This window comes from Hyla sarda, chromosome 8 (genome assembly GCF_029499605.1).
Source record: "Hyla sarda isolate aHylSar1 chromosome 8, aHylSar1.hap1, whole genome shotgun sequence".
Taxonomy (NCBI): Eukaryota; Metazoa; Chordata; class Amphibia; order Anura; family Hylidae; genus Hyla; species Hyla sarda.
Window position 1 is genome coordinate 28,264,277 of NC_079196.1, and position 26,560 is coordinate 28,290,836.

General features: G+C 43.3%; 1 protein-coding gene and 1 non-coding gene across 3 annotated transcripts in view; one reads left to right on the forward strand and one right to left on the reverse strand.

The window, feature by feature from the left end:
* Window positions 1–26,560, forward strand: part of ARHGAP15 (Rho GTPase activating protein 15) — a 788,583-nt gene that overhangs the window by 505,532 nt on the left and 256,491 nt on the right. For both annotated transcript variants that reach the window (XR_008847054.1, XM_056534907.1), the window contains exon 11: window positions 3,335–3,433. Coding sequence is in view for 1 of the 2 variants with exons in the window: in XM_056534907.1 (XP_056390882.1) it covers window positions 3,335–3,433 (99 nt within the window). In the remaining variant the exon portion in view is untranslated. The remainder of the gene's footprint in view (window positions 1–3,334; window positions 3,434–26,560) is intronic.
* On the reverse strand, window positions 20,534–20,720 carry LOC130290024 (U2 spliceosomal RNA). Its single transcript, XR_008847492.1, has one exon. It is a non-coding gene; the product is annotated as a U2 spliceosomal RNA (small nuclear RNA).

Sequence of the window (26,560 nt, forward strand, 5' to 3'; positions counted from 1 at the left end):
TCCACTCTTAGATTTGATAAATGCCCATTGAGGGGCATTCATCAAATTTGTACTTGCTTCTTGTTCACTTTAGAGCAAAAAAGTTGCGGGGAAAGTAGCAGCTGTGCGCCAAATTTATCAAATGACAAATCACCGTATATAATAGGATTTTAGTGTACTCAAAACAGATTCACAGAAAAAACACTAAAACATTAAACTTTAATAATTATCCATTTTATAACGGATCCATTATAGATCCAGTGGCCAACACACAAAGAAAACTTGAAAAATAGAAAAAATATATATTGCTGCATACAGTCCCAATGATGGGTAATAAATGCAGTCTTACAAAAAATATAGTAAAAATACACTCAGAGTATTGCTCAATCAGATAATATGGTATGATGAATACCTACCTAAAGGGTGGGTAAAAGGGAGGGAAAAGATGGGACAGGGTGCTATAGGGAAATGTATACGGCCAATTGGTGCGTGCGGCCACTACTTAACACTTACTCTATAACCACCCTACAGCTATTCCTGCCGCTAGGCGGAGTGAACGCCCTGATAAGGGCGGCCCCGCTCCGGAAGCTAAAGCTAGACCGTCCCTAGAGTGCCCTGATCTAACACAGAGGGGAAAGAGTCTCACTATCTCACTGGGGAGCCCTGTCTGGCTATAGGATAGGGATTGGATACCCTAGGCTATTTGTTTTAATATACCAGTCGGAGAGTAGTGGATACTCAGGTAGAGGATATGCGGGGTTACCACCTAGGTTAATCCTACAATGTGGGGTACTTATTTAATGTGGATGCGTCCTGTCACCTAGTACTCTTGTATAGGAGATGAAGATATCATACAGAGGAATAGAAAAATATTAGTGTATAAGGATAAGTACTCCACAAGTTGTAAAAAATAATGTCATGCACAGAAATAGCAGAAAATATATATAAAGTTGGTCAGAGATTCGATCACTAATACTAAGCTGTCAATACCGCAGACCATCTCAAAACCACAATTGGCCTGATATCACTTATATAGTATCTGCATATTGTATAAGAATCAACTCACATATATCCGTCTCTGTATGTAAATTAATCTCAGGTTTTAACACATGACACAGAAAGTTAAAGCCAATATGCTCAGCCAAAAAGAAAATCCGACTCTTTCCCCTCTGTGTTAGATCAGGGCACTCTAGGGACGGTCTAGCTTTAGGTTCCGGAGCGGGGCCGCCCTTATCAGGGCGTTCACTCCACCTAGCGGCAGGAATAGCTGTAGGGTGGTAATAGGGTAAGTATTAAGTAGTGGCCGCACGCACCAATTGGCCGTATACATTTCCCTATAGCACCCTGTCCCATCTTTTCCCTACCTTTTTACCCACCCTTTAGGTAGGTATTCATCATACCATATTATCTGATTGAGCAATACTCTGAGTGTATTTTTACTATATTTTTTGTAAGACTGCATTTATTACCCATCATTGGGACTGTATGCAGCAATATATATTTTTTCTATTTTTCAAGTTTTCTTTGTGTGTTGGCCACTGGATCTATAATGGATCCGTTTTAAAATGGATAATTATTAAAGTTTAATGTTTTAGTGTTTTTTCTGTGAAATTTATCAAATGCCAACAGAACTGCTCTGGTTAAATGTTACAGAGCAGTGGTGGGCCGTGCGACAATTGTATTAAAAGTCACATAGAGTTTCATAGTGAAGGGTTGAATTGCCCTGTGATTTCTTCTAAATTTGGCCCCCGTGACTTTTTTTCGCGAGTTTGTAGAAAAGTCGCACATGATAAATTAGTGAGCACTGCACAAAGTGATCTAAATCAGATCATTTCATTGTCTGAAAAATTAAACAGTCTAAATGAAATGTCGCAGAGAAAGTCGCACAGGATCAGCCTGCGACTTTTTCTGCGACAAATTTAGATGAAAAAAGCAGTCTAAAAAAATTGATTAATTCCCCTCATTGTGTGCACGTGTTTTGGAAGAATTTATGGGGAAAACACCAAGGAAAACATTCCATACTTATAGAATGCAACATTTTTATAAAAATGCCACTGACCAGAAAAACACTTCACAAATGTCCAAAAACGAAATGCTGCAGAATGCACAATAATATAAAGTGTAAAGTAACTTCAGCATCTGATGCCCTAGATAACAAACAGGATTCCTCAAGATTTTCTGGGGTCTGTTTCAAAACAGATTGGTCCTAGCGGTCATGGCCCTGAACAAGGGTCCATTCCCACGGTAGAACTTACGCTTCCGGAATTCCGCCTCAAATTAAAGGGGTTATCCAGGAATAACAAATGTTTTCTTTCAAAAACAACTCCACAGCTGTCTTTAGGTTGGGTGTGGTTTTACAACTTGGCTCTGTTCACTTCAATGGAACTGAGCTGCAGAACCACACCCAACCTGGAGACAGACAGGGAGCTGTTTTTGAAAGAAAGTAGCTCTGTTTTTCTATTCCTGGATACCCCTTTTAAAGCCCATAGACTTCTATGGGATTCCTCACTCCCATTAACACTTCTGAATTTCCGCTTTTGGAATTCCGCAAGCGGAAATTCAGAAGTGTGAATGGGGGTGCGGAATCCCATAGATGTATATTTGCTTTAAAGGGGTACTCCGCTACCCTACTTCCGGAGCTCCGCTCCCCAGCGTCCGGAAGTTTATTGTTCCGAACGCTGTGTGCAGGCTTCCGTGTTCAGGGCCACCCCTCGTGTTGTCAAGCCCGCCCCCTCAACGAAAGTCTATGGGAAGGGGGCGTGACGGCCGTCACACCCCCTTCCCATAGACTTTCGTTGAGGGGGGTGGGTGTGACGTCACGAGGGGGCGGGCGTGATGTCACGAGGGGCGGCCCCCAATAAACGTCCGGACGCTGGGGAGCGGAGCTCCGGAAGCAGGGTAGCGGAGTACCCATTTAATTTGAGGAGGCATTCCGCAAGGGGAAATTCTGCCGTGTGAATGGACTCCAAGTCTTACACCATACAATGGAATTTGGTGCAGATTTTTGGATTCAGTGTGCACGGATTTCACTCAAAAAACACATTCTATTTCATTGGAATCCATATTTTTTCCGACACTGAAAAAAAATAATAAATAAGTGCAAAATCTGCATGACATTCACAGTGACAATCCACATCTGAGATCCACGTCTATGTCCTCTAAATTAGTTATTTTATATATATATATATATTTTTTTTTTTTTATGTCTGCACAGTACTTTATAGGGTTTATTTTTTTTTTTTTTTTTTTTTTTATATAGGGGGAAAAAATCAATTTGTTACTCATCACACCATAAATAATCTGAATGTATCATCCTTCACATCTCACACCAGACTTTTGTCTTCTTTCTGACCAGATCAAGTGTTCGGCTGTCACCTGGAGAGTCTGTGCAAGCTCGAGAATACCACGGTTCCTCACTTTGTACGGATGTGCATAGAAGCTGTGGAAAAAAGAGGTACGTGGCATCACGGGAGACAACCTCATTCTATTATCAGCGGAAGTCATCACACTCCATGTTTGCTCCACAAGGGGGAATTAATAAACTGAAGTACTTAGAAGAGTTGTCACCTCCCTTCCCAATGATTTAGCAATAAGCGCATATGATTTGCGAGCCCTGAGGCCTTCTTCACAAAGCCAATTTTTGAGGCATCACTACATTTATAGTAATGAATAATCTAGTTTCACAGTGCAGGTTAGTTATATCTATTCCTTCAACAAAGAGAACGCTCAGGGTCATGTCTCTTTGAGCAAAATGGTGTAAACTTCCCGGACAATCCATAGACAGCAAAAATATCCATAGACAGTGAGAGGGTGGTAACTACTGCTGTCACTGGGGTGAGTACCTGAGCCCTCTCCACACTGACTGCACAGCTGACTGTCTATGTACTGACAGCCTGTAGGGCATCAAAAAGAATGACACTGGTAAGTGGACGCTAGTGTTGAGCGCGAATATTCGCAATTCGAATATTTATCGCAAATTTCGCATATTCGTCAATATAGCACTATATATTCATAATTACGAATATTCGTAATTTTTTTTCAAACAGAACACATTACAGGGATCTCATCCCTCCCTGCTTCCAGCTTGTGGTCTAAAGAAGGTTCCTATACTATTTACTGTACTAGACTGGAGAGCAAATATTCGCGAATATCGTCACTTAAATTAGATAGTGGTAGATAGATAGTGACAATATTCGCCAATATGACATGACAATATTCAAAATGAAAAATGTCATAGACCCATTATCACTTCTGTATAGATATATAATAGATAGATAGATATATCCTTCAAAAAAGTCGCAGCACACCCAAACGGTATAAGTGCAAAATAGTTAAGCTTTATTTGCCCATGCTTGATAAAGATGGTGTGATACCATATAAACATGGGCAAATAAAGCTCAACTATTTTGCACCTTATACCGTTTGGGTGCGCTGCGACTTCTTTGAAGGATATATGGATGGACGCGGTCTGCGACTGGGACCACAGTCATCGCCTGCACCCCTGCTTACCTCATCTGTACTCCTGAGGTTGTGCTGCCAACCTTGTGTCTGTAGATAGATAGATAGATATGAGATAGATAGATAGATAGATATGAGATAGATAGATAGATAGTTATCCGCATGCGCATATTCGTCCATATATTCGCAAAATATTGCATATTCGAATATGGCATATGCTGCTCATCAATAGTGGACGCTTGTAATTGTTGGAGCTCCATTTTTCCAAAAATTAGCTCCAAATTTTCTGTATAGCCAGAAACTTTAAAGGGGTACTCCAAACCATTTCTTGCATATCAACTAGTGCCAGAATGTTATACAGATTTGTAAATTACTTCTATTAACCCCTTAAGGACTCAGCGTTTTTCCGTTTTTGCATTTTCATCGTTTCCTCATCACCTTCTAAAAATCATAACGCTTTCAATTTTGCACATAAAATTCCATATTATGGCTTATTTTTTGTACCACCAATTATACTTTGCAGTGACATCAGTCATTTTACCAAAAAATGCACGGCGAAATGGAAAAAAATTTGTTGTGCAACAAAATTGAAGAAAAAATGTCATTTTGTTAATTTTGGGGGCTTCCGTTTCTACGCAGTGCATTTTTTGGTAAAAATGACACCTTATCTCTATTCTGTTGGTCCATATGGTTAAAATGATCCCCTACTTATATAGGTTTGATTTTGTCGTACTTCTGAAAAAAATCATAACTACATGCAGGAAAATTTATACGTTTAAAATTGTCATCTTCTGACCCCTACAACTTTTTTATTTTTCCACATACAGGGCGGTTTGATGGCTCATTTTTTGCGCGGTGTTCTGAAGTTTTATTGTTACCGTTTTTGCATTGATCGGACTTTTTGATTGCTTTTTATTCATTTTTGTATGATATAAAAAGTGACCAAAAATACACTATTTTGGACTTTGGAATTTTTTTGCATGTACGCCATTGGCCGTGCGGTTTAATTATTGATATATTTTTATAGTTTGGACATTTACACACGCAGCGATACCACATATGTTTATTTTTATTTACACAGTTTTTTTTTTTTTATGGGAAAAGGGGGGTGATTCAAACTTTTATTAGGGAAGGGGTTAAATGACCTTTGTTAACTTTTTTTTCCCACTTTTTTTGCAGTGCTATAGGTCCCATAGGGGGCTATAGCACTGCACACACTGATCTCTTATGCTGATCCCTGCAAGGCCATAGCTTTGCATGGATCAGCGAGAAAGGGGCTCGATTGCTCAAGCCTGTAGCTCAGGCTTGGTGCAATCAAACGCCGATCGGACGCGACGGAGCAAGGTAAGGGGACCACTGCTCTTGTCCTAGCTGATCGGGACATCGCAATTTTATCGCGATAGTCCTGATCAGCCTGACTGAGCTGCCAGGAAGAGTTTACTTTCATTTTCATTTCCGCGTCTGAAGGGTTAATAGCGTGCGGCACAACGATCGCTGTTAGCCCAGGGTCCCGGCTATGAATAGCAGCCAGGACCGAACCGGTGTGATGTGGGGTCACGGCGTGACCCCGTTTTAAACACCAGGACCAGGCGCAGGGCGTGCAGGTACGCCCTGCGTCCTTAAGAGGTTGAAAAATTTTAATCCTTTCAGTACTTATCAGCTGATGTAGGCTCCAGAGAAAGTTGAGTGTTTTTTCTGTCTGACCACAGTGCTTTCTGCTGACACCTCTGTCCATGTCAGGAACTGTCCAGAGTAGAAGCAAATCCCCAGAGCAAACCTCTCCTGCTCTGGACAGTTCCTGACATGGACAGAGGCATCAGTAGAGAGCACTGTGGTCAGACAGAAAAGAACTTCACAATTTCCTCTTTAGTATACAGCAGCTGATAAGTACTGGAAGGATTAAGATTTTTTAATAGAAGTAATCTACAAATCTTTTTAACTTTCTAGCACCAGTTGATTTGAAAAAAAAAAAATAGTTTTCCACCTGAGTACCCCTTTAAATGCAATTCAAGTTCGACTTCTCTGAATCTATGTCCTCTATATAACACTATGTCCTCTTGTGGTAGTTCTCCTATATAAATCTCCTCTCCTCCTTTACTGTGTTGATTTCCTTTATGTATATAACGTTTTTATCATATCCCTTCTATCTCGTCTTTCTTCTATTAATGTAAAGATCCTTTAACCTTTCCTGGTAAGTATCCTGTAATCCATGTACTAAAAATTATTTTCCACCAGAGTACCCCTTTAAGATTTTTACATAGAAGTAATTTACAAATCTGTATAACTTTTTGGCACCAGTTTATTTAAAAACATGTTTTTTATTTCCTCTGGAGCACCCCTTTAAAGGAGTTGTTCCACAATCAGCCCTTACAGTATAAACATTTTATAGTGGATTAGTGTCATGGATCAGGAGAACAGGGGTTTGTCTACCCTGTTTAAATATATAAGTGATTGAACATTCAGAGTCTATGGGACTGACATTACTGGGTATAGCGCTCCGCTAACTTAGTCTGTCCTATACACTTTGGATGGGATAGCAGTGCACATGCTGGATAGTCACACCATTAAAAAATTGTCGTGATTGGTATTTGGGGTCTCAGGGTTGGACCCCTATACTGGGGTAGCATTCAGTACATTTGTAAGTGAGGCAATGCAATAACAAAGAAACAGCATTTGGCACAGCAGGGATGAGCAAGTTTGCATTCACTATCATACTGTCCCTCTGATATAGTACTTCAGTCCCTCCTGCGGTGCTCAGCTCCAAGAGGTATGCATTCAGTCCAGCAATAACAAAGGTAGAAAGTACTGGGCACTCGCCGGGTCCATAGCAAAAACTTTAATTCCTAAGCAGGCCCGTCGCTAAAGGACAGGCAAACCAAGCAATTGCTAGGGGCCCCGAGCTGGCCCGGGGCCCCAAGCAGAGCCGGTGCTTGTTGTAATTCCTATAAGGCTGCAGCCGCCTGAGCGCTCTATAGAGAGCCTCAGGTGGCTGCAGCACTCCTGGTCACCTCCCGAGTTCCTCCCCTTCCCTTAGGCGTGGCTGAGCTCCTCTTCCTCCTTGCTGTCAGTCCGGCCGGGTACAGCGCAGTACAGGAACAGGAGATTTAGTTTCCTGTTCCCGGACGGACTGACAAGAAGTGTACACTGAGTGCTCACTTCCTTTCAGTCTGGCCGGGAACAGGAAACTGAATCTCCTGTACCATGCGGTACCCAGCCTGACAGCCAGGAGAAAGAGGAGCTCGGCCACGCTACAGGGTCCAGGGAAGTAGCCGGAGGAGGTAACTGAGAACATAGGTAGGGAAGGGAGGGGAAAAAACATAGAGGGGGGAAGAAAGAGGAGGGGAGTAAGAAGGACTCAGGGAGGGGAGGGGGAGTAAGAAGGACAGGGAGAGGGGGGAGTAAGAAGGACACGTAAGGTGGGAAGGGTGGCCTCCATGTCTATTTTGCTTAGGGTCCCCAAATTCCTTCAAATGGCCCTGTTCCTAAGCACAGTGTCACATAAAAACAAGGGAATGACAATGCTGGCGGTGCCAGCGTTGTTGTTTCCCTGGTTTTATGTGACACTGCCGTTATGACTGGTCCCAGTTTGGTCCAAATGTGTCACGTCCGGGCAGGGAAGGAGTGCAGGCCTGTTCTCACCCACTACCTCTGACCCTTCCCACTTTCCTATCTGCCCTAAACAGCAGATCGACAACCACGGTGACAGTCCCTTCCTACGAAAGTGATGGAAGTCCTTGTCAACAAAATAAACTACAAAAATAGACACAGGTCAAGATACAGTAAGGAAGCACACAGACTAACAGAAATAAAATCTAACATACACACACAATAAGTCAATGTCCGCTAGCGGAATCTTTACCAGGAGATGTCAACGGTGCCAAGTCGCAAATACAGAGAAGAGTCAGGAAGCCAAGCCAGAAAGTCACAAATACCGGAAGATCAGGAATACAGATAATAAACACTAGTTACTTGAGCAAGCTCTTCTTTCACAGGCAAGGCCTGAAAGCAGGCTGCAGGTTTATATAGGCAACACACAGGTGAACTAACAAGGTCAGCTGACCAACCCAGAGCTAGGCAAAGACACAGCCACCAGATAAACACTCTCAGGGATGTCTAACCCTTCGGGTTCTTACAGTACCCCCCCCCCACCTTATTTTAAGAGGGGCCACTGGACCCTTAACAACCTGGGAGTACATAGGTACCGACTTGGATACACATGGACCATCGATATCTTCATCTGTATCCCCGTCCTCTATATCACACCACTCATTGGTGTCCTCACAAACATCCTCCAAATCCTCACTACTTTTTTCTGACACCAAATCCAAATGAGCCCTCTCAACACATGTATTGCCCATGCCATCGCAACACACAAATTCAACCAGAGACAGCTGCAAAACTGACTTATTAGCAACCTTAAATGGCAAATCAAAATGATCTATAGAAACATTACATAGTTACATAGTTACATAGTTACATAGTTAGTACGGTCGAAAAAAGACATATGTCCATCAAGTTCAACCAGGGAAATAAGGGGTAGGGGTGTGGCGCGATATTGGGGAAGGGATGAGATTTTATATTTCTTCATAAGCATTAATCTTATTTTGTTCCAGGAATGTATCTAATCCTGTTTTAAACCTGTTAATTGTTCCTGCTGTGACCAGTTCCTGAGGTAGACCGTTCCATAAATTCACAGTCCTCATGGTAAAGAAGGCGTGTCGCCCCTTGAGACTAAACTTTTTCTTCTCCAGACGGAGGGAGTGCCCCCTCGTCCTTTGGGGGGGTTTAACCTGGAACAGTTTTTCTCCATATTTTTTGTATGGGCCATTTATATACTTATATACGTTTATCATATCCCCCCTTAAACGTCTCTTCTCAAGACTAAACAATTGTAACTCCTTTAATCGCTCCTCATAGCTAAGATGTTCCATGCCCCATATTAGTTTAGTCGCGCGTCTCTGCACCCTTTCCAACTCCGCAGTGTCCCTTTTATGGACAGGTGCCCAAAACTGAACAGCATATTCCAGGTGAGGCCGTACCAATGCTTTATAAAGGGGGAGTATTATGTCCCTGTCCCTTGAGTCCATGCCTCTTTTGATACATGACAATATCCTGCCGGCTTTGGAAGCAGCAGCCTGACATTGCATGCTATTCTGTAGTCTGTGATCTACAAGTACACCCAGATCCTTCTCTACCAGTGACTCTGCCAGTTTAATCCCCCCTAAGACATACGACGCATGCAGGTTATTAGTACCCAGATGCATAACTTTACATTTATCCACATTGAACCTCATTTGCCAAGTGGATGCCCAGACACTTAGTCTATCCAAGTCATCTTGTAACTTATGCACATCCTCTATAGACTGTACCGTGCTACAAAGCTTGGTGTCATCTGCAAAGATAGAAACAGAGCTGTTAATACCATCCTCTATATCATTGATAAATAAATTAAACAACAGCGGTCCCAGTACTGAACCTTGGGGTACACCACTAATAACCGGGGACCAATCAGAGTACGAATCATTGACCACCACTCTCTGGGTACGATCCATGAGCCAGTGTTCAATCCAGTTACAAACTAAAATTTCCAAACCCAAAGACCTTAACTTACCTGTCAGACGTCTGTGAGGGACAGTATCAAATGCTTTAGCAAAATCCAAAAACACTATATCCACAGCCATTCCTCTGTCAAGGCTTCTACTCACCTCTTCATAAAAGCAAATTAGATTGGTTTGACAACTTCTATCCTTAGTAAACCCATGCTGGCTATCACTTATAATACAATTATCCCCTATGTATTCCTGTATGTAATCCCTTATAAGTCCTTCAAACAATTTACCCACAATGCACGTTAAACTTACCGGTCTATAGTTTCCTGGGGAAGACCTAGAGCCCTTTTTGAAGATTGGCACCACATTCGCCTTGCGCCAGTCCCTTGGCACAATACCAGACACCAGAGAATCTCTAAATATCATGAACAGGGGTACAGATATTACTGAACTTACCTCTCTAAGAACTCTTGGGTGTAGTCCATCCGGTCCTGGGGATTTGCTTACATTTATATCACTTAACTTACCTTGTACCATCTCTACATTAAGCCAGTTCAGTACATTATATGATGTGTTACCAGCACTGACCTGGCCAATGTCAGCTCCTTCTTCCATAGTGTATACAGAACTAAAGAACCCATTCAGTAGCTCCGCCTTCTCTTGATCGCCTGTGACAACCTCCCCATTATCATTATTAAGGGGTCCTACATGCTCTGTCCTTGGTTTTTTTGCATTTATATATCTAAAAATATTTAGGATTAGTTTTGCTTTCTTTGGCCACCTGTCTCTCATTTTGAATTTTTGCTGTTTTTATTACATTTTTACAGATTTTATTAAGCTCCTTGTACTGTTTAAATGTTATAGCTGACCCATCAGATTTGTATTTTTTGAAGGCTATTTTTTTGTTGTTTATTGCTCTTTTAACATCATGTGTCAGCCATGTAGGATTTAGTTTTAATCGTTTATATTTGTTCCCCTTTGGTATATATTTAGCTGTATAGTTATTTAGAGTTGATTTAAAGATGTCCCATTTACCTTCTGTATCAGTATTTGACAACACCTCCCCCCAGTCTATGTCCTGTAGTGCAGCCCTCAGCCCAGGGAAATTTGCCTTTTTAAAGTTATATGTTTTTGCCTTCCCCGCCTGTCTTTGTTTTCTACATTTTAAGTCAAAAGTAACTATATTGTGGTCGCTATTCCCAAGGTTTTCCCGCACAGTTACATTACCAACCAGCTCTGCGTTGTTGGAAATGATCAGATCCAACAAGGCATCACTTCTTGTTGGGTCCTCCACAAACTGGCCCATAAAATTATCCTGCAATAAATTTAGGAATTGTCGCCCCTTTGTAGTTTTAGCCAACCCCGGACCCCAATCTATATCTGGATAGTTAAAATCTCCCATTATTACCACTGTACCTGCCCGGGCAGCCCTCTCTATTTGTTTATGCAGCCGAACTTCTATCTCTTCAGTGATATTAGGGGGTCTGTAGATTACACCAAATACTATTTTTTCAGTATTTCCCTCCTTTTGTAATTCTACCCACAATGATTCCACATTAATGCCACCCAAAGGAATTAGAAGCTTAGAAGCCTGTGAGATGAGACATACCTGTGCGTCCAAGTGGCCTCCACGAATACCACTTGGACGAGGACGCTTGACACAAGACCTGATGAAGTGTGTGTCTTCTCCACAATAGAACCCCAATCCGTTGATTTGACGGAATCTCCTGGGGTATGGATGGACCCTATTTGCATGGGTTCATCCTCAGTCATAGGTTGATGAAGAGATACAGGAGAGCAGTCAAGCAGGAAAGGAGAGGTAGAAGAAGAACACTCCCGTTTGCATTCTCGCAGATGTCTATCCAAACGCACGGCTAATGTCATTGCTTGGTCAAGGGTGTCAGGTGAGGGATAAGTCACTAATATTCCTTTAAGGTGTCAGATAACCCCAGTCTGAGCTGACAAACCAAAACTGGTGTATTACTCTTGGAGGCCACACAACATTTTCTGAATTCAGCACAGTATTCCTCCACAGGTCTGCGACCTTACTTTAACGTACGCAGCTGAGATTCAGCATAAGCAGCACGGCCAGGTTCAGCATATAAGAGACCCAATCCCGCGAATAATGAATCCACAGAGGTCAATTTACAGGCATTGGGAAAATACCAATTCCTGGGGACATAATAATATCCACTCTCTGGGCATCAGTGCCAGAAGAGTAAGGTCTCAGACCGAAAGTATAACTTACAACTTTAACAGAAGGTTTTAAACATTTTCCAGTTACCCGAAAAACGATCCAGGAGACTAACCTGTGGCTCCACGGGAGCAGAGACAGGAACAGGTGACACCTGGGTACGGGCAGACTCCAACTCTTGGATTTTAGCTAGCAAGCCCTGGATAAGCTGCTCCTGGTCTTGCAGTCTCTGAGTCAAGGTCTGAACTAATGCTGACTGTGACTGAGAAGACTCACACTGCTGAAGTCTTTCAGCTAAATCCTAATCCAGCTGAGTCAAGCCCTGCATTTGCTCTACCAAAGCAGACATAGCTTTCATAATGCAGGAGCAAGGCAAATGCAGGTATGTGGGCCTGTGAACATGTCACGTCTGGGCAGGGAAGGAGTGCAGCCCTGTTCTCACCCACTCCCTTTTACCCTGCCTACTTGCCTATCCGCCCTAAACAGCGGATCAACAACCACGGTGACAGTCCCTTCCTACAAAAATGATGGAAGTCACTGTCATCAAAATAAACTATAAAACAGACACAGGTCGGGATACAGTAAGGAAACACACAAACTAACAGAATTAATACCTAACATACACACAATAAGTAATTGTCCACTATCTAAAGCTATACCAGGAGTTGTCAAATGTGCAACACACAGGTGAACTAACAAGGTCAGTTGACCAGCCCAAAGCTAGGCTTAGCCACAGTAACCAGATAAACAAACACTCTCAGGGATGTTTAACTCTGACAAAAAGGTTAATCTTTTCTAGTTTCTGACTAAACTTAAAGTTGCTGTGACGACACCCTGACCTATCCGTGGTTTTGTCTGTTTAGCCAATTAGATACCTTCAGAGACCACACCTGCTCAGCTGCCTAAATAAGCATTTAGTGGGCTAATACACCTTGCCTGTGAAAGAACTTTTTCCGTAGCTAGCCTTTATACTATGCATCTGCATTTATATTGTGACCCCCATCTCTGTCCTCTTGGTTTCCTGACTCGGCTTGTTGACAATCTTTGTGTTTTTTTTTGTTTCCCTTGGGTATTGTTATAGTGCATATTAACCTTGGCATTCCTGACTGTTTCTCTGACCCTTTACTGAATTTTTGTAGTTTATTGTTTTGACTATGATGCCCCTACACCTTAGTTAGCGAAGTGACTGGTGCTCAGTTGTAAGCCGCCATTAGGGCGGTTGTGTAAGTAGGCAGATAATGAGGTTCAGGGTCAGCTTAGGGCTCACACTTCCCTGCCCTACGTGACGTTTCATGATGCAATACCATGACAACTGCACTAAGGAATCAAACTTTTTTGCAGTGAGTGCCAGTTTACTTTCTATGTTCGTAACATGTGTAAATAAACTTACAGTGTGGTAAAAGTTGAAGCCAAAAAACCTCTTAAAGAACCGGCTGTGTCTAAACAGGTTGGACAACTGGTTGAGCATTGAGCCTCTAGACTCTATTTATAGAGGTAAATGTTTAGCGCTTTGTATTTAACAATTTTCCGAGGAACTCTATATTTTTCAGCTTGCGTTCATGCAGTCCTGTTGTTTAGTTAAAACATTGTTATTAAGACTTGGCATGGACTTTTGGACTAGACCTAGAGCATGTGAAGATTGACTGTAATATTTATGTAAGCTCCTGATGACATTTCATGCTGAAGAGAAAGTGTGTGGAGGTGCCAGAAGCGCCTTGAGGAAGGTTAGGGTTCAGAAGAACTAAATATCTTCCTGGTAACGGACCTTGTTCAACCAATGTCTCTGACACTCGAATGTCATGGGAAAAAGTTACTTCTCAACTATGGGAATAAAATTTTTATTTAGAAAGAATATTTGATGCGCTTGTTAGAGGATCTGATGTGAGAAAATTCAGAAGAAAAGGATGATCTATTGGTTGACTAAAATAAAATGGAATTTTTAGGGTTCACTGGTTCAGTTTCACAGACTTGTCAAATTCCCATATTTCCCTTTACATAAAATTAGGTTAACTGGTCCTTAACATTTCACAAGTTAGGCTACTTTCACACTGCCGTACTCCCCGTCAAGAACGGCCATCAAAGTTACTTTTTTTTCTGACTTTAACGGTTATAACGGGGAGCAACGGCAAACAAAAGGTCCCAACGGCTCCAATTTACTATTATGGGGGCAGTCGGGGACCCGTTATGAATAGCGGGAGAAAAAGACGGCACATGCTGCACTTTTCCTTTCACTACAGTGATACCTACGATGGCCCCGACCTACGATGGCCATCGCATAAACGGCTATCCGGCAGCGCAGACTGCTTCAGCTGCCACCAGATAGCCGTTAACGGTGCCCCGTGTGGTCCGGTGACGATCACTTACCTGTCCTCGGGGCTCCGGCGCGTCCTCTTCAGGATCCCCTGCATCGTCGGGGCTCTCCATCGACGTCATCACGTAGCTGCGCACGCCCTCCCGTCATCCAATAGGAGCGGCGTGCGTAGCGACGTGATGGCGGCGACAGAGAGCGAGGATGCCGGGGAAGCAGAGGCCTTGCCGGAGCGTCGGGGACACCTCGGGGACGCGGCGACAGCGATGGACGGCGACATCCTGGGCAGCGGTGACGAGCGGGAACGGGTCCGGAGCGGCAGGGACACGTGAGTATTACCTCCTATACCAGTGGTCTTCAACCTGCGGACCTCTAGATGTTGCAAAACTACAACACCCAGCATGCCCGGACAGCCAACGGCTGTCCAAGCATGCTGGGTGTTGTAGTTTTGCAACATCTGGAGGTCCGCAGGATGTAGACCACTGTCCTATACTTTACATTGCACTGATCCCTCAACATGCGATGGTTTCAACAAACAATGGTCCGTTTGGAACGGATTACCATCGTATGTTGAGGGACCACAGTATTCTGTAGCGGCCGTCACACTGCCTGGCACCAACGGCAGTGTGAAAGGTGCCTTAAAACCAATGGTTCATACAGGGGTTTCATTGGGGGCCAAAACCATCAAGGGGGAAATTCTCATAGCTCTGCTGTTTTTTGCTTGCAGTAGGGTCTCACTCCATATCAACATAAAGAAATAATGAAGTGATTTTATTTATCCACAATCCTATATTTAGACAACATTTGGTCATAGATAACCTTCATCAGATCAGGATTGCTGCGGAGGAAGTGTGTTGATATAATTGCGGGTGGCAGCTGTGCTTAAGTCAATGAGTATGCGTCTGATAGTCGCTAATGTATCAATCAATGTAATCAAATCAATGTAATCAAATTCTTGTGGGGCAAAATAAATAAAAAAAACTCCATCATTTTGTAACTTTTGGGGGCTTCTGCTTTTACGCAGTGCACTTTTCGATAAAAATTACACATTATCTTTATTCTGCAGGTCCATACGGTAACAAGGATACCCAAATTATATCGGTTTTACGTTGTTTTACTTCTTTGAAAAATTATAACTTTTTGCACGAAAATTTGCATGTTTAAAATTGTCCTCTTCCATCACGTATAACTTTTTTTTCTGTATACAGGGATGTGTCAGAATTCATTTTTTGTGCTGTGATCTGTGGTCTTTGTCAGTAACATTTTTGTTTTGATGGGACTATTTAATGGCTTTCTATACATTTTTATAGTGGTTATACAGGGGTTAAATCCCATTTATTCTCTTTTTTTATTCTCTTTTTGTAACTATTTTTAGTCCTCATAGGGGACTATTACATCCAATCCTTAGACTGCATACACTGAACAATGCTATGCCAAAGCATAGCACTGATCAGTGCTATCGGTGCTCCATTGCTGCGGCTGACTGGACCATTGGAGCACTGATCGGACAACGAGAAGGCTGGAAAAGGCGTTCTCGCCATCCTCTCAGCTGATGGGGACACCGCGATGTCCCCACCATGGTCCTGATCAGCTAAGCTCAATCATTTTTGATTGCAGCAACTAAAGGGTTAAAGGAAAACTGTCAGCCTGTTCACCCACACTAAACTCCATACACTGCGTTATAGTGAGGGTGAACAGGATCCAAACCAGGGGTCACTTATTTAAATATGTCCAGTAGGTCCTGAGATATGTCCCTCAGAAGATCCTCTGCTGAATTCGGTGAATCACATGCAGGGGGCGGGGCTTCATTGGCTCAATTTACATATCCTTTGTCGGTGACTCCACCTCCTAGTGAGGTGGATTCACAGACAATTAATATGCAAATTGAGCCATCGGTGCCCGGCCACCTGCACGCAATTTACTGAATTCAGCAGAGGATCTTCTGGGGGACATATCTCAGGACCTACTGGACGTATTTAAATAAGTGACCCTGGTTGGACTCCTGTTCACCCTCACTATTATGCAGTGTATGGAGTTTAGTGTGGGTGAACAGGCTGACAGTTTTCCTTTCATGCCGGCATTGGCCACCATCCCGCTATGAGGCGCTCTCAGCTCCTGAGCGCACATCATAGAAGCTATGTCTCATATGTAGAGATGGGTGAACCTGAGTTCATCATAACCTGCCCCATGTCTGTTTTGGATTCCTCACAAATCTTATCTTGGTGAACAGATTTATAGAAGGACTCATAGTCTTTACATGAATCCATATACCACTCACTTAGCTGGACACTTCTGCCCCTTCAGTGTTGTCTCAGCAGTCACCTACCAATCGAAACCTATAACAAACCACTATGATATGTGAGATCTTTGTAAAAACATTAGGTACCCTTTAAGGGATTATTTTTGTTTATTAGTCTTGTGCTACAAAGTGTCAGGACTGGGACGTATGAGGGTGAAATGTAACAGTTGCCCTAAAGCCTTCTCCGTCTAGTGACCTTTTGGACATACAGGGGTTTCATTGGGGGCCAAAACCATCAAGGGGGAAATTCTCATAGCTCTTTCCAGACAACCTATGTAGCACACAACTGGGTCTTATAGTGACTACTGGAACTTGAGTGCTTAATAACATCACTAGTATACAGTATGTAGGTACGTAATTGTAAGGGGTGCAGAGGGTACGGTTGCACCTGGGCCCAAGAGACTGAGAGGGACTATAAGGTCTATCTTTCCTATAGTAGGACACCAGTACTATAAATAACGCATTTTAGTTAAAGGGGCATTCCGGGCTAAAATAAGGATAGGGGATAAGGTGTCTGATCATGGAGGGCCCGCTGCTGAGACCCCCGCGATCTCCCTGTAGCACCGGCATTCTATGCGGGAGCTGAATCTTTAGTTTCGTGAACCTCCAGGTTTCTGGGACTGGGGACGTGACGTCACGCCATGCCCCCTCCATTCATGTCTATGGGCGGGGGCGTGATGGCCGTCACGCCCCCTCCAATAGACATGAATAGAGGGGGCGTGGCATGACATCATTCGCCAGTCCCGGAAACCCGGAGGTTTCCGAAACTAGAGACGCATTCCCGGGTGCTGCAGGGAGATCACAGGGGGGTCTCAGCAGTGGGCCCCCCGCGATCAGACATCTTATCCTCTATCTTTTGGATAGGGGATAAAATGTTTTTGCCCGGAATACCCCTTTAAGGACTCAGATGTGTAATCAGCCTTCTGCACTGTGGTCCAGCAATGCAATCTTTGAGCTTGGACTCCCATATGGTTGAATGGATTAGGCAGTGGTTAAGGGACAGACAACAGAGGGTTGTAGGGAATGGAGTATATTCAGAGCAAGGTATTGTTACCAGTGGGGACTTCAGGGAACTGGACTGGGACCCATTTTATTTAAAGAGGTACTCCCCTGGAAAACATTTTTTTTAAATCAACTGGTGTCAGAAAAGTTAAACAGATTTGTAAATTACTTCTATTTAAAAATTGTAATCCTTCCAGTACTTATCAGCTGCTGTATGCTCCACAGGAAGTTCTTTTCTTTTTCCATTTCCTATCTGTCTGACCACAATGCTCTCTGCTGACACCCCTGTCCATTTTAGGAACTGTCCCGAGCAGGATAGGTTTGCTATGGGGATTTGTTCTTGCTCTGGACAGTTCCTAAAATGGACAGAGGTGTCAGCAGAGAGCATTGTGGTCAGACAGAGCAGGAGAGGTTTGCTATGGGGATTTGCTCCGACTCTGGACAGTTCTTGACATGGACAGAGGTTTCAGCAGAGAGCACTGGGGTCAGACTGGAAATAACTACGCAACTTCCTCTGTAGTATAAAGCAGCTGATAATTACTTGAAGGGTTAAGATTTTAAAATAAAAGTAATTTGCAAATCTGTTTAACTTTCTGGCACCAGTTGATTTGAAAAGGAAAAAAATATATACCGTATTTTTCGCCATATAAGACGCACTTTTTCTTTCCCAAAACTGGGAGGAAAAAGTCGGTGCGTCTTATACGGGGAATACACCCCTATCGCGGCGGTCCCTGCGGCTATCAACGGCCGGGACCCGCGGCTACTACAGGACATCACCGATCGCGGTGATGCCCTGTATTAACCCTTCAGACGCAGCGATCAAAGCTGACCGCCGTGTCTGAAGGGAAAGAGACACTAACCCAGCTGTTCAGTCGGGCTGTTCGGGACCGCCGCGATTTCACCGCGGCGGTTCCGAACAGCCCGACTGAATAGCCGGGTTAGTGCTTACAGGACACCGGGAGGGACCTTACCTGCCTCCTCGGTGTCTTCTCCGTTCAGGGATCCCCTGTATGGCCAGCGCTCTCCTTCCTCGTCATCACGTCGTCGCGTACGTGCGTCGGCGTGCGTAACGACGTGATGACGGCGACGGAGAGCGAGGATACCCGGCCGGCAGGAGAGATGTTCCGCAGCAGGCCGGCAGCAGAGCAACGGGGACACGGCGACAGCGATGGAGCGACATCCAGGGCAGCGGTGACGGGTCCGGAGCGGCGGGGACACATGAGTACTACCTCCTATGCAGTGGTCTTCAATCTGTGGACCTCCAGATGTTGCAAAACTACAACTCCCAGCATGCCCGGATAGCCAACGGCTGTCCGGGCATGCTGGGAGTTGTAGTTTTGGAACATCTGGAGGTCCGCAGGTTGAAGACCACTATTGGGTTTAAAATCTTAAATTTTTTAGATTTTGCACCGAAAAATAGGGTGCGTCTTATACGCCGGTGCGTCCTATAGGGCGAAAAATATGGTATATATATTTTCCACTGGAGTACCCCTTCTTCCCCCAGTCATATATATTATTATAAGTATGAGCAGAATAAGTACAAATATATAGGATAGTAAATGAATTACATCATTGAGTAAAAATAAAATCCTCCACTATTCAATCATCCCGGCATTGAACAATGCTCTAAATATAACGGAATCACATTGGAGTTGGCTCTAAATATATAACACTCCGCTTTATCCAGGGACATTTGCATCAAATAGCAGAATGTGTTACATATGCAAATTATACTGTACACTGCTTCTGACACAATTGTCTATGGATACAACAAATTGTGATAAAGTGTGAATAAAAAACATTTGCATCTTGGCATATTCAATTTGATGCCGCTCTCATTTACAAGGATGTTTAAATTAGAGCGAAAGTTACAATAAATATTCGCCCTTTCCTAAAGGTAGCACTCTGAAATCATTCTTATTATTTATTTATTTCTTTTTTGCTTAAATAGATTAGTATAGACTATTATTAGAGAGTAATGTAGAGGTCCTTGTGTATACCCTGTGCTTACCTGTTTCAGTGAAATTTTTTTTTTTTTTTTTATTAGCCGAGGAACGTGCTCTCGATTCACCCAAAGTGCAAGAAAAAGTGCAAACGTGTTACACTAAAAAAACGTGCACAGAGGATGTGGTCTATCGCAAGCCCTTCTCCGATAGGAGAGAGGCCCCCCAACAAACCTTACCCTTCGCCTCCGGACCAAAAGGTACCTGCGAGGTTCCAGGTTCGATGTCCCTTTTCGCCGAAGCTACTAGAGGAACACAAATGCTCCCGGCATCCCCCTTGGCGTTAGCCATGGTATCTGCCCGCAGAGCTGATAACGGTAGGTACCCTGCCAAAGCAGGAGTACCCGGGGTGTTTGCAGGGAGGTGCGGAACCTAATGGCCACATACACCTCCCCTAGACCGCCAGGAGGGACACCCAGAAGGGCTACCGCATCCTGACAAATCCTGTGAACACACAACACGCAAAAAGTGACACAGTGAGACAAAAAGAAAGAAATAAGTGAATATGTGCAGATATACTGCCCGGACATCCGGCTGGATCTATAAAAATTTCTCTGATCCTAGCCAGAAGGCCGGGAATCAAGAGGTGAGTGCCACAAGGTGAAGAGATTATGGTGCCCGTGCTTCAACTCAGTGAGCCCATCCTCCCAGTGAGTTTCAGCACCTCAGGGTCACCACTCCCCGAGGCACAAAAGTACCTCGTCTCTAGACCCTCTCAGCCTCATGGCAAGACCCTGAGGGAACAGGTCACATCGGGGCAGCCATCGAGCTGATTCCTCAGAACCAGCCCCGGAACGCCCTGGTACACCTGCATCCTCCATGCAGCACCCATCCCCACCAGCCCCATACCGGCGTAGTTTGCCACCGGCATGAAAACTGATAAGAACAGATACTACACTTGATCTTAGCCAAAAGGCCGAGAAGCGATACCTCCCAACTATTGCTGAGAGAAACGAGGGACAAGCCACGCCTCTAATCTCCTTACTACTGGGCTGACACAATGTAACAAACCTGCTCCTCATGTAATCTCCTTACTACTGGGGTGACACACTGTAACAAACCTGCTCCTCATGTAATCTCATTACTACAGGGGTGACACACTGTAACAAACCTCCTCCTCATGTAATCTCCTTACTACTGGGGTGACACACTGTAACAAACCTCCTCCTCATGTAATCTCCTTACTACTGGGGTGACACACTGTAACAAACTTCCTCCTCATGTAATCTCCTTACTACTGGGATGCAGAAGTAATGGAAGAAAATACCAGGTAGGTATAGCGCGATCCACCAATCGGGAGACTCGGTCTTAAATTAAGTTAAATGTATTTGCCAAACATACCGCGATGTACAGATGTAATCTCCTTACTACTGGGGAAACACACTGTAACAAACCTCCTCATCATGTAATCTCCTTACTACTGGGATGACACACTGTAACAAACCTCCTCATGTAATCTCCTTACTACTGGGATGACACACTGTAACAAACCTCCTCCTCAAGTAATATCCTTACTACTGGGGTAACACACTGTAACAAACTCCTTCCTCATGTAATCTCCTTACTACTGGGGTGACACACTGTAACACACCTCCTCTTTATATAATCTCCTTACTACTTGGGTGACACACTGTAACAAACCCCCTCCTCATGTAATCACCTTACTACTGGGATGACACACTGTAACAAACCTCCTCCTCATGTAATCACTTTACTACTGGGGTGACACACTGTAACAAACCTCCTCTTTATGTAATCTCCCTACTACTGGGGTGACACACTGTAACAAACCCCCTCCCCATGTAATCTCCTTACTACTGGGGTGACACACTGTAACAAACCTCCTCCTCATGTAATCTCCTTACTACTGGGGTGACAAACTGTAACAAACCTCCTCCTCATGTAATCTCCTTACTGCTGGGGTGTCACACTGTAACAAACCTCCTCCTCGTGTAATCCCCTTACTACTGGGGTGACACTCTGTAACAAACCTCATCCTCATGTAATCTCCTTACTGCTGGGGTGTCACACTGTAACAAACCTCCTCCTCGTGTAATCCCCTTACTACTGGGGTAACACACTGTAACAAATCCCCTCCCCATGTAATCTCCTTACTACTGGGGTGAAACACTGTAACAAACCTCATCCTCATGTAATCACCTTACTACTGGGGTGCGCTGTCTATGTGGTGCGCTCGGCCTGCTTACAAGCGGGACAGATACTCCCTTTAAGTCTTCTGGCAGAGTATGATTCGGCATCGAAATTTCATCTGCCAAAATATTTCTGTGTAAACAGAGTGTCGGAAAGAGTCAAAGTCAATGGAACTTTCATTCAAGGTGGAATAAGGCCGCATTCACACAACGGAAATTATGCACAGAATTCTGCATTAATATGTTTCCTATTCACTTTAATGGGATTCCGCAAGGTCATTAACAGAGCAGAATTTCTGCTGCGGAATGTTTGATGCAGAATTCCCGTTTTCCGCAGTCCGTAAAAATACAAGTCTGTTCTTATATTTTTCCAGACTTCGGCTGCGGAATCCCTTTGAAGTCAATGGGTATTAAATTTGTGGGGAATTGGTAAGGAAATTCCGGAAATCGTTCAGAATTCCGCATGTATTTTTCATCTTTTTAACTGTGGTGCAGAATCATGCAGAAAGCATACGGATTCCGCAGCATCAATTCTGCATCAATTCCACAAATGCGGAAAAAAGATATGGAATTCTGCAAAAACAAATGTGGAAACAGACTTGATGCGGACATGCAGAATACACAGACTTGATGCGGACATGCAGAATACACAGACTTGATGCGGACATGCAGAATACACAGACTTGATGCGGACATGGAGAATACACAGACTTGATGCGGACATGCAGAATACACAGACTTGATGCGGACATGCAGAATACACAGACTTGATGCGGACATGCAGAATACACAGACTTGATGCGGACATGCAGAATACACAGACTTGATGCGGATATGCAGAATACACAGACTTGATGCGGACATGCAGAATACACAGACTTGATGCGGACATGCAGAATACACAGACTTGATGCGGACATGCAGAATACACAGACTTGATGCGGACATGCAGAATACACACACTTGATGCGGACATGCAAAATACACAGACTTGATGCGGACATGCAGAATACACAGACTTAATGCGGACATGCAGAATACACAGACTTGATGCGGACATGCAGAATACACAGACTTGATGCGGACATGCAGAATACACAGACTTGATGCGGACATGCATAATACACAGACTTGATGCGGACATGCAGAATACACAGACTTGATGCGGACATGCAGAATACACAGACTTGATACAGACATGCAGAATACACAGACTTGAGATGCAGAATTTCTGTTGCGTGAACGCGGCCTTAGAACGGAATACTGTTGTGGAATTACACAAGTACCCGTGTTTCTCCGAAAATAAAACCAGGTGTTATATTAATTTTAGTCACCCAAAACACATTAGGGCTTATTTTCAGGGTAGGGCTTATTTACTTACATGTGATGGCCGCAGCCCAGCACTGCACCCCACATCGGGGGGCTAATCGTACCGTATGTCACCCGCGAGTGCTGCTTCTCTCCCCCCCCCCTCCCAATAATTATCAGCCGCTGCGCTGTACTTGTAAAGTAGCTTGAGCATGAAGGGCCCACATATACACCTGAATGTTTTTTATGTAGCACACACCTCCATACTTCTAAAACATGCGCCAATACCTTTGCGCCAAAAGAGCAGTTAAAGGGGTATTCCAGGCAAAAACTTTTTTATATATATCAACTGGCTCCAGAAAGTTAAACAGATTTGGAAATTACTTCTATTAAAAAATCTTAATCCTTTCAGTTCTTATGAGCTTCTGAAGTTAAGGTTGTTCTTTTCTGTCTAAACCCTCTCTGATGACACGTGTCTCGGGAAACGCCCAGTTTAGAAGCAAATCCCCATAGAAAACCTCTTCTAAACTGGGAGTTTCCCGAGACACGTGTCATCAGAGAGGATTTAGACAGAAAAGAACAACCTTAGCTTCAGAAGCTCATAAGTACTGAAAGGATTAAGATTTTTTTAATAGAAGTAATTTACAAATCTGTTTAACTTTCTGAGGCCAGTTGATATATATAAAAAAGTTTTTGCCTGGAATACCCCTTTAAGTATTCCTGTGCCCGGGCTGCAAATATTAAAAAATAAACTTTAACTTACCTTCGTCCTCCGCTCTTGCGTTGCTAAGGAACCGGCCTCATGGTCCCTCCGCTGTTCTTGCTGCGGTCCTGGGGATGGAACGTCACAGAGCCTTCAGCCTATCACCGGCCGCAGTGATGTCCCGCCCCTGCCGATGATAGGCTGAGCCAACTGTCATGTAAGAAGCCGGCCAACTCCTTACATGACAATGCGCTCAGCCTATCATTGGCCAAGGCGGGACATCGCTGCGGCCGGTGATAGGCTGAAGGCTCTGAGACGTCACAACTAGAGATGAGCGAACTTACAGTAAATTCGATTTGTCACAAACTTCTCGGCTCGGCAGTTGATGACTTATCCTGCATAAATTAGTTCAGCTTTCAGGTGCTCCGGTGGGCTGGAGACTCTTTCCTAGGACTGTATCCACCTTTTCTAGCCCACCGGAGCACCTGAAAGCTGAACTAATTTATGCAGGAAAAGTCATCAACTGCCGAGCCGAGAAGTTGATGACGAATCGAATTTACTGTAAGTTCGCTCATCTCTAGTCACAACACCAGAGAGCAGCAAGAGCAGCGGAGAACAGTGAGGCCGGTTCCTTAGCAACGGGGGAACGGAGGACGAAGGTAAGTTAAAGTTTGTTTTTTAATATTTGCAGCCCGGGCATTGCCTACATCAGTGGTCTTCTACCTGTAGACCTCCAGATGTTGCAAAACTACAACTCCCAGCATGCACGGACAGCCAACGGCTGTCCGGGCATGCTGGGAGTTGTAGTTTTGCAACATCTGGAGGTCCGCAGATTGGCCTAGGTCTTATTTTCGGGGGTAGGGCTTATATCCAGCTAGGGCTTATTTTCGGTGTAGGGTGTAATTTTCGGGGAAACACGGTAGATTCCTCATCAATTTCTCAGTGGGAAAATCCCTTGCAGTGTGTATTATGACTGTACTGTGACATCACTTGTTACCTTATACATATACTGTGACATCACTTGTTACCTTATACATATACTGTGACATCACTTGTTATCTTATACATATACTGTGACATCACTTGTTGTCTTATTCATATACTGTGACATCACTTGTTATCTTATACATATACTGTGACATCACTTGTTACCTTATACATATACTGTGACATCACTTGTTATCTTATACATATACTGTGACATCACTCGTTATCTTAAACATATACTGTGACATCACTTGTTACCTTATACATATACTGTGACATCACTTGTTACCTTATACATATACTGTGACATCACTTTTTTATCTTATACATATACTGGGACATCACTTGCTACCTTATACATATACTGTGACATCACTTGTTATCTTAGACATATACTGTGACACCACTTGTTATCTTATACATATACTGTGACATCACTTGTTACCTTATACATATACTGTGACATCACTTGTTACCTTATACATATACTGTGACATCACTTGTTATCTTATACATATACTGTGACATCACTTGTTATCTTATACATATACTGTGACATCACGTGTTACCTTATACATATACTGTGACGTCACTTGTTATCTTATTCATATACTGTGACATCACTTGTTACCTTATACATATACTGTGACATCACTTGTTACCTTATACATATACAGTGACATCACTTGTCACCTTATACATATACTGTGACATCACTTGTTACCTTATACATATACTGTGACATCACTTGTCACCTTATACATATACTGTGACATCACTTGTTACCTTATACATATACTGTGACATCCCTTGTTACCTTATACATATACTGTGACATCACTTGTTATCTTATACATATACTGTGACATCACTTGTTGCCTTATACATATACTGTGACATCACTTGTTATCTTATACATATACTGTGACATCACTATATCATTGTTTTTGCACATTTATGCCATCTTTTCAGCTTGGGAGGCTGTGTGCACTGGCACAAATAGATTGTTTACATTTATTATATTCACAAAAATTGTACAATCCTCTTCCTAGGTGGCGTAGATGGTTTCACATCCTTTAAGAAAATGTTTTTATTAAATATTTATCATGCTGTGAGTGCGATATCTTTTTATCTATTATACAGTAACCCCACCGGGGGGAAAAAAACACAAAAAAAAAAATTTATTTGTGCAAAATTTTACACGAATAATAAATCTCCTGATGTGTGTGTTGTACCTATTTTGATATCATAGGCCTCATTTCTTTACGATAATGAGAGGTTACAGGTAGATGGTGACCTGTTTTGTGTGTATTATTCCTACACTATGATATCATAGAGTGATCCATACTTTTTTGTGACATTGCTGTTTGCATAATTTATGTAACGTAACATCACGGAGTAAATTATCCCTGTTCTGTGACATCACCGAATAGATTGCTCCTATACTGTTATATATATTATGTGATATAACATTGTTGAATCGATTATCCCAGTACAGTGATCCCTCAACTTACAATGGCCTCAACAAACAATAGTTTCAACATACAATGGTCTTTTCTGGACCATTGTAACTTGAAACCAGGCTCAACATACAATACTACTGTCACGATGCCGGCTGGC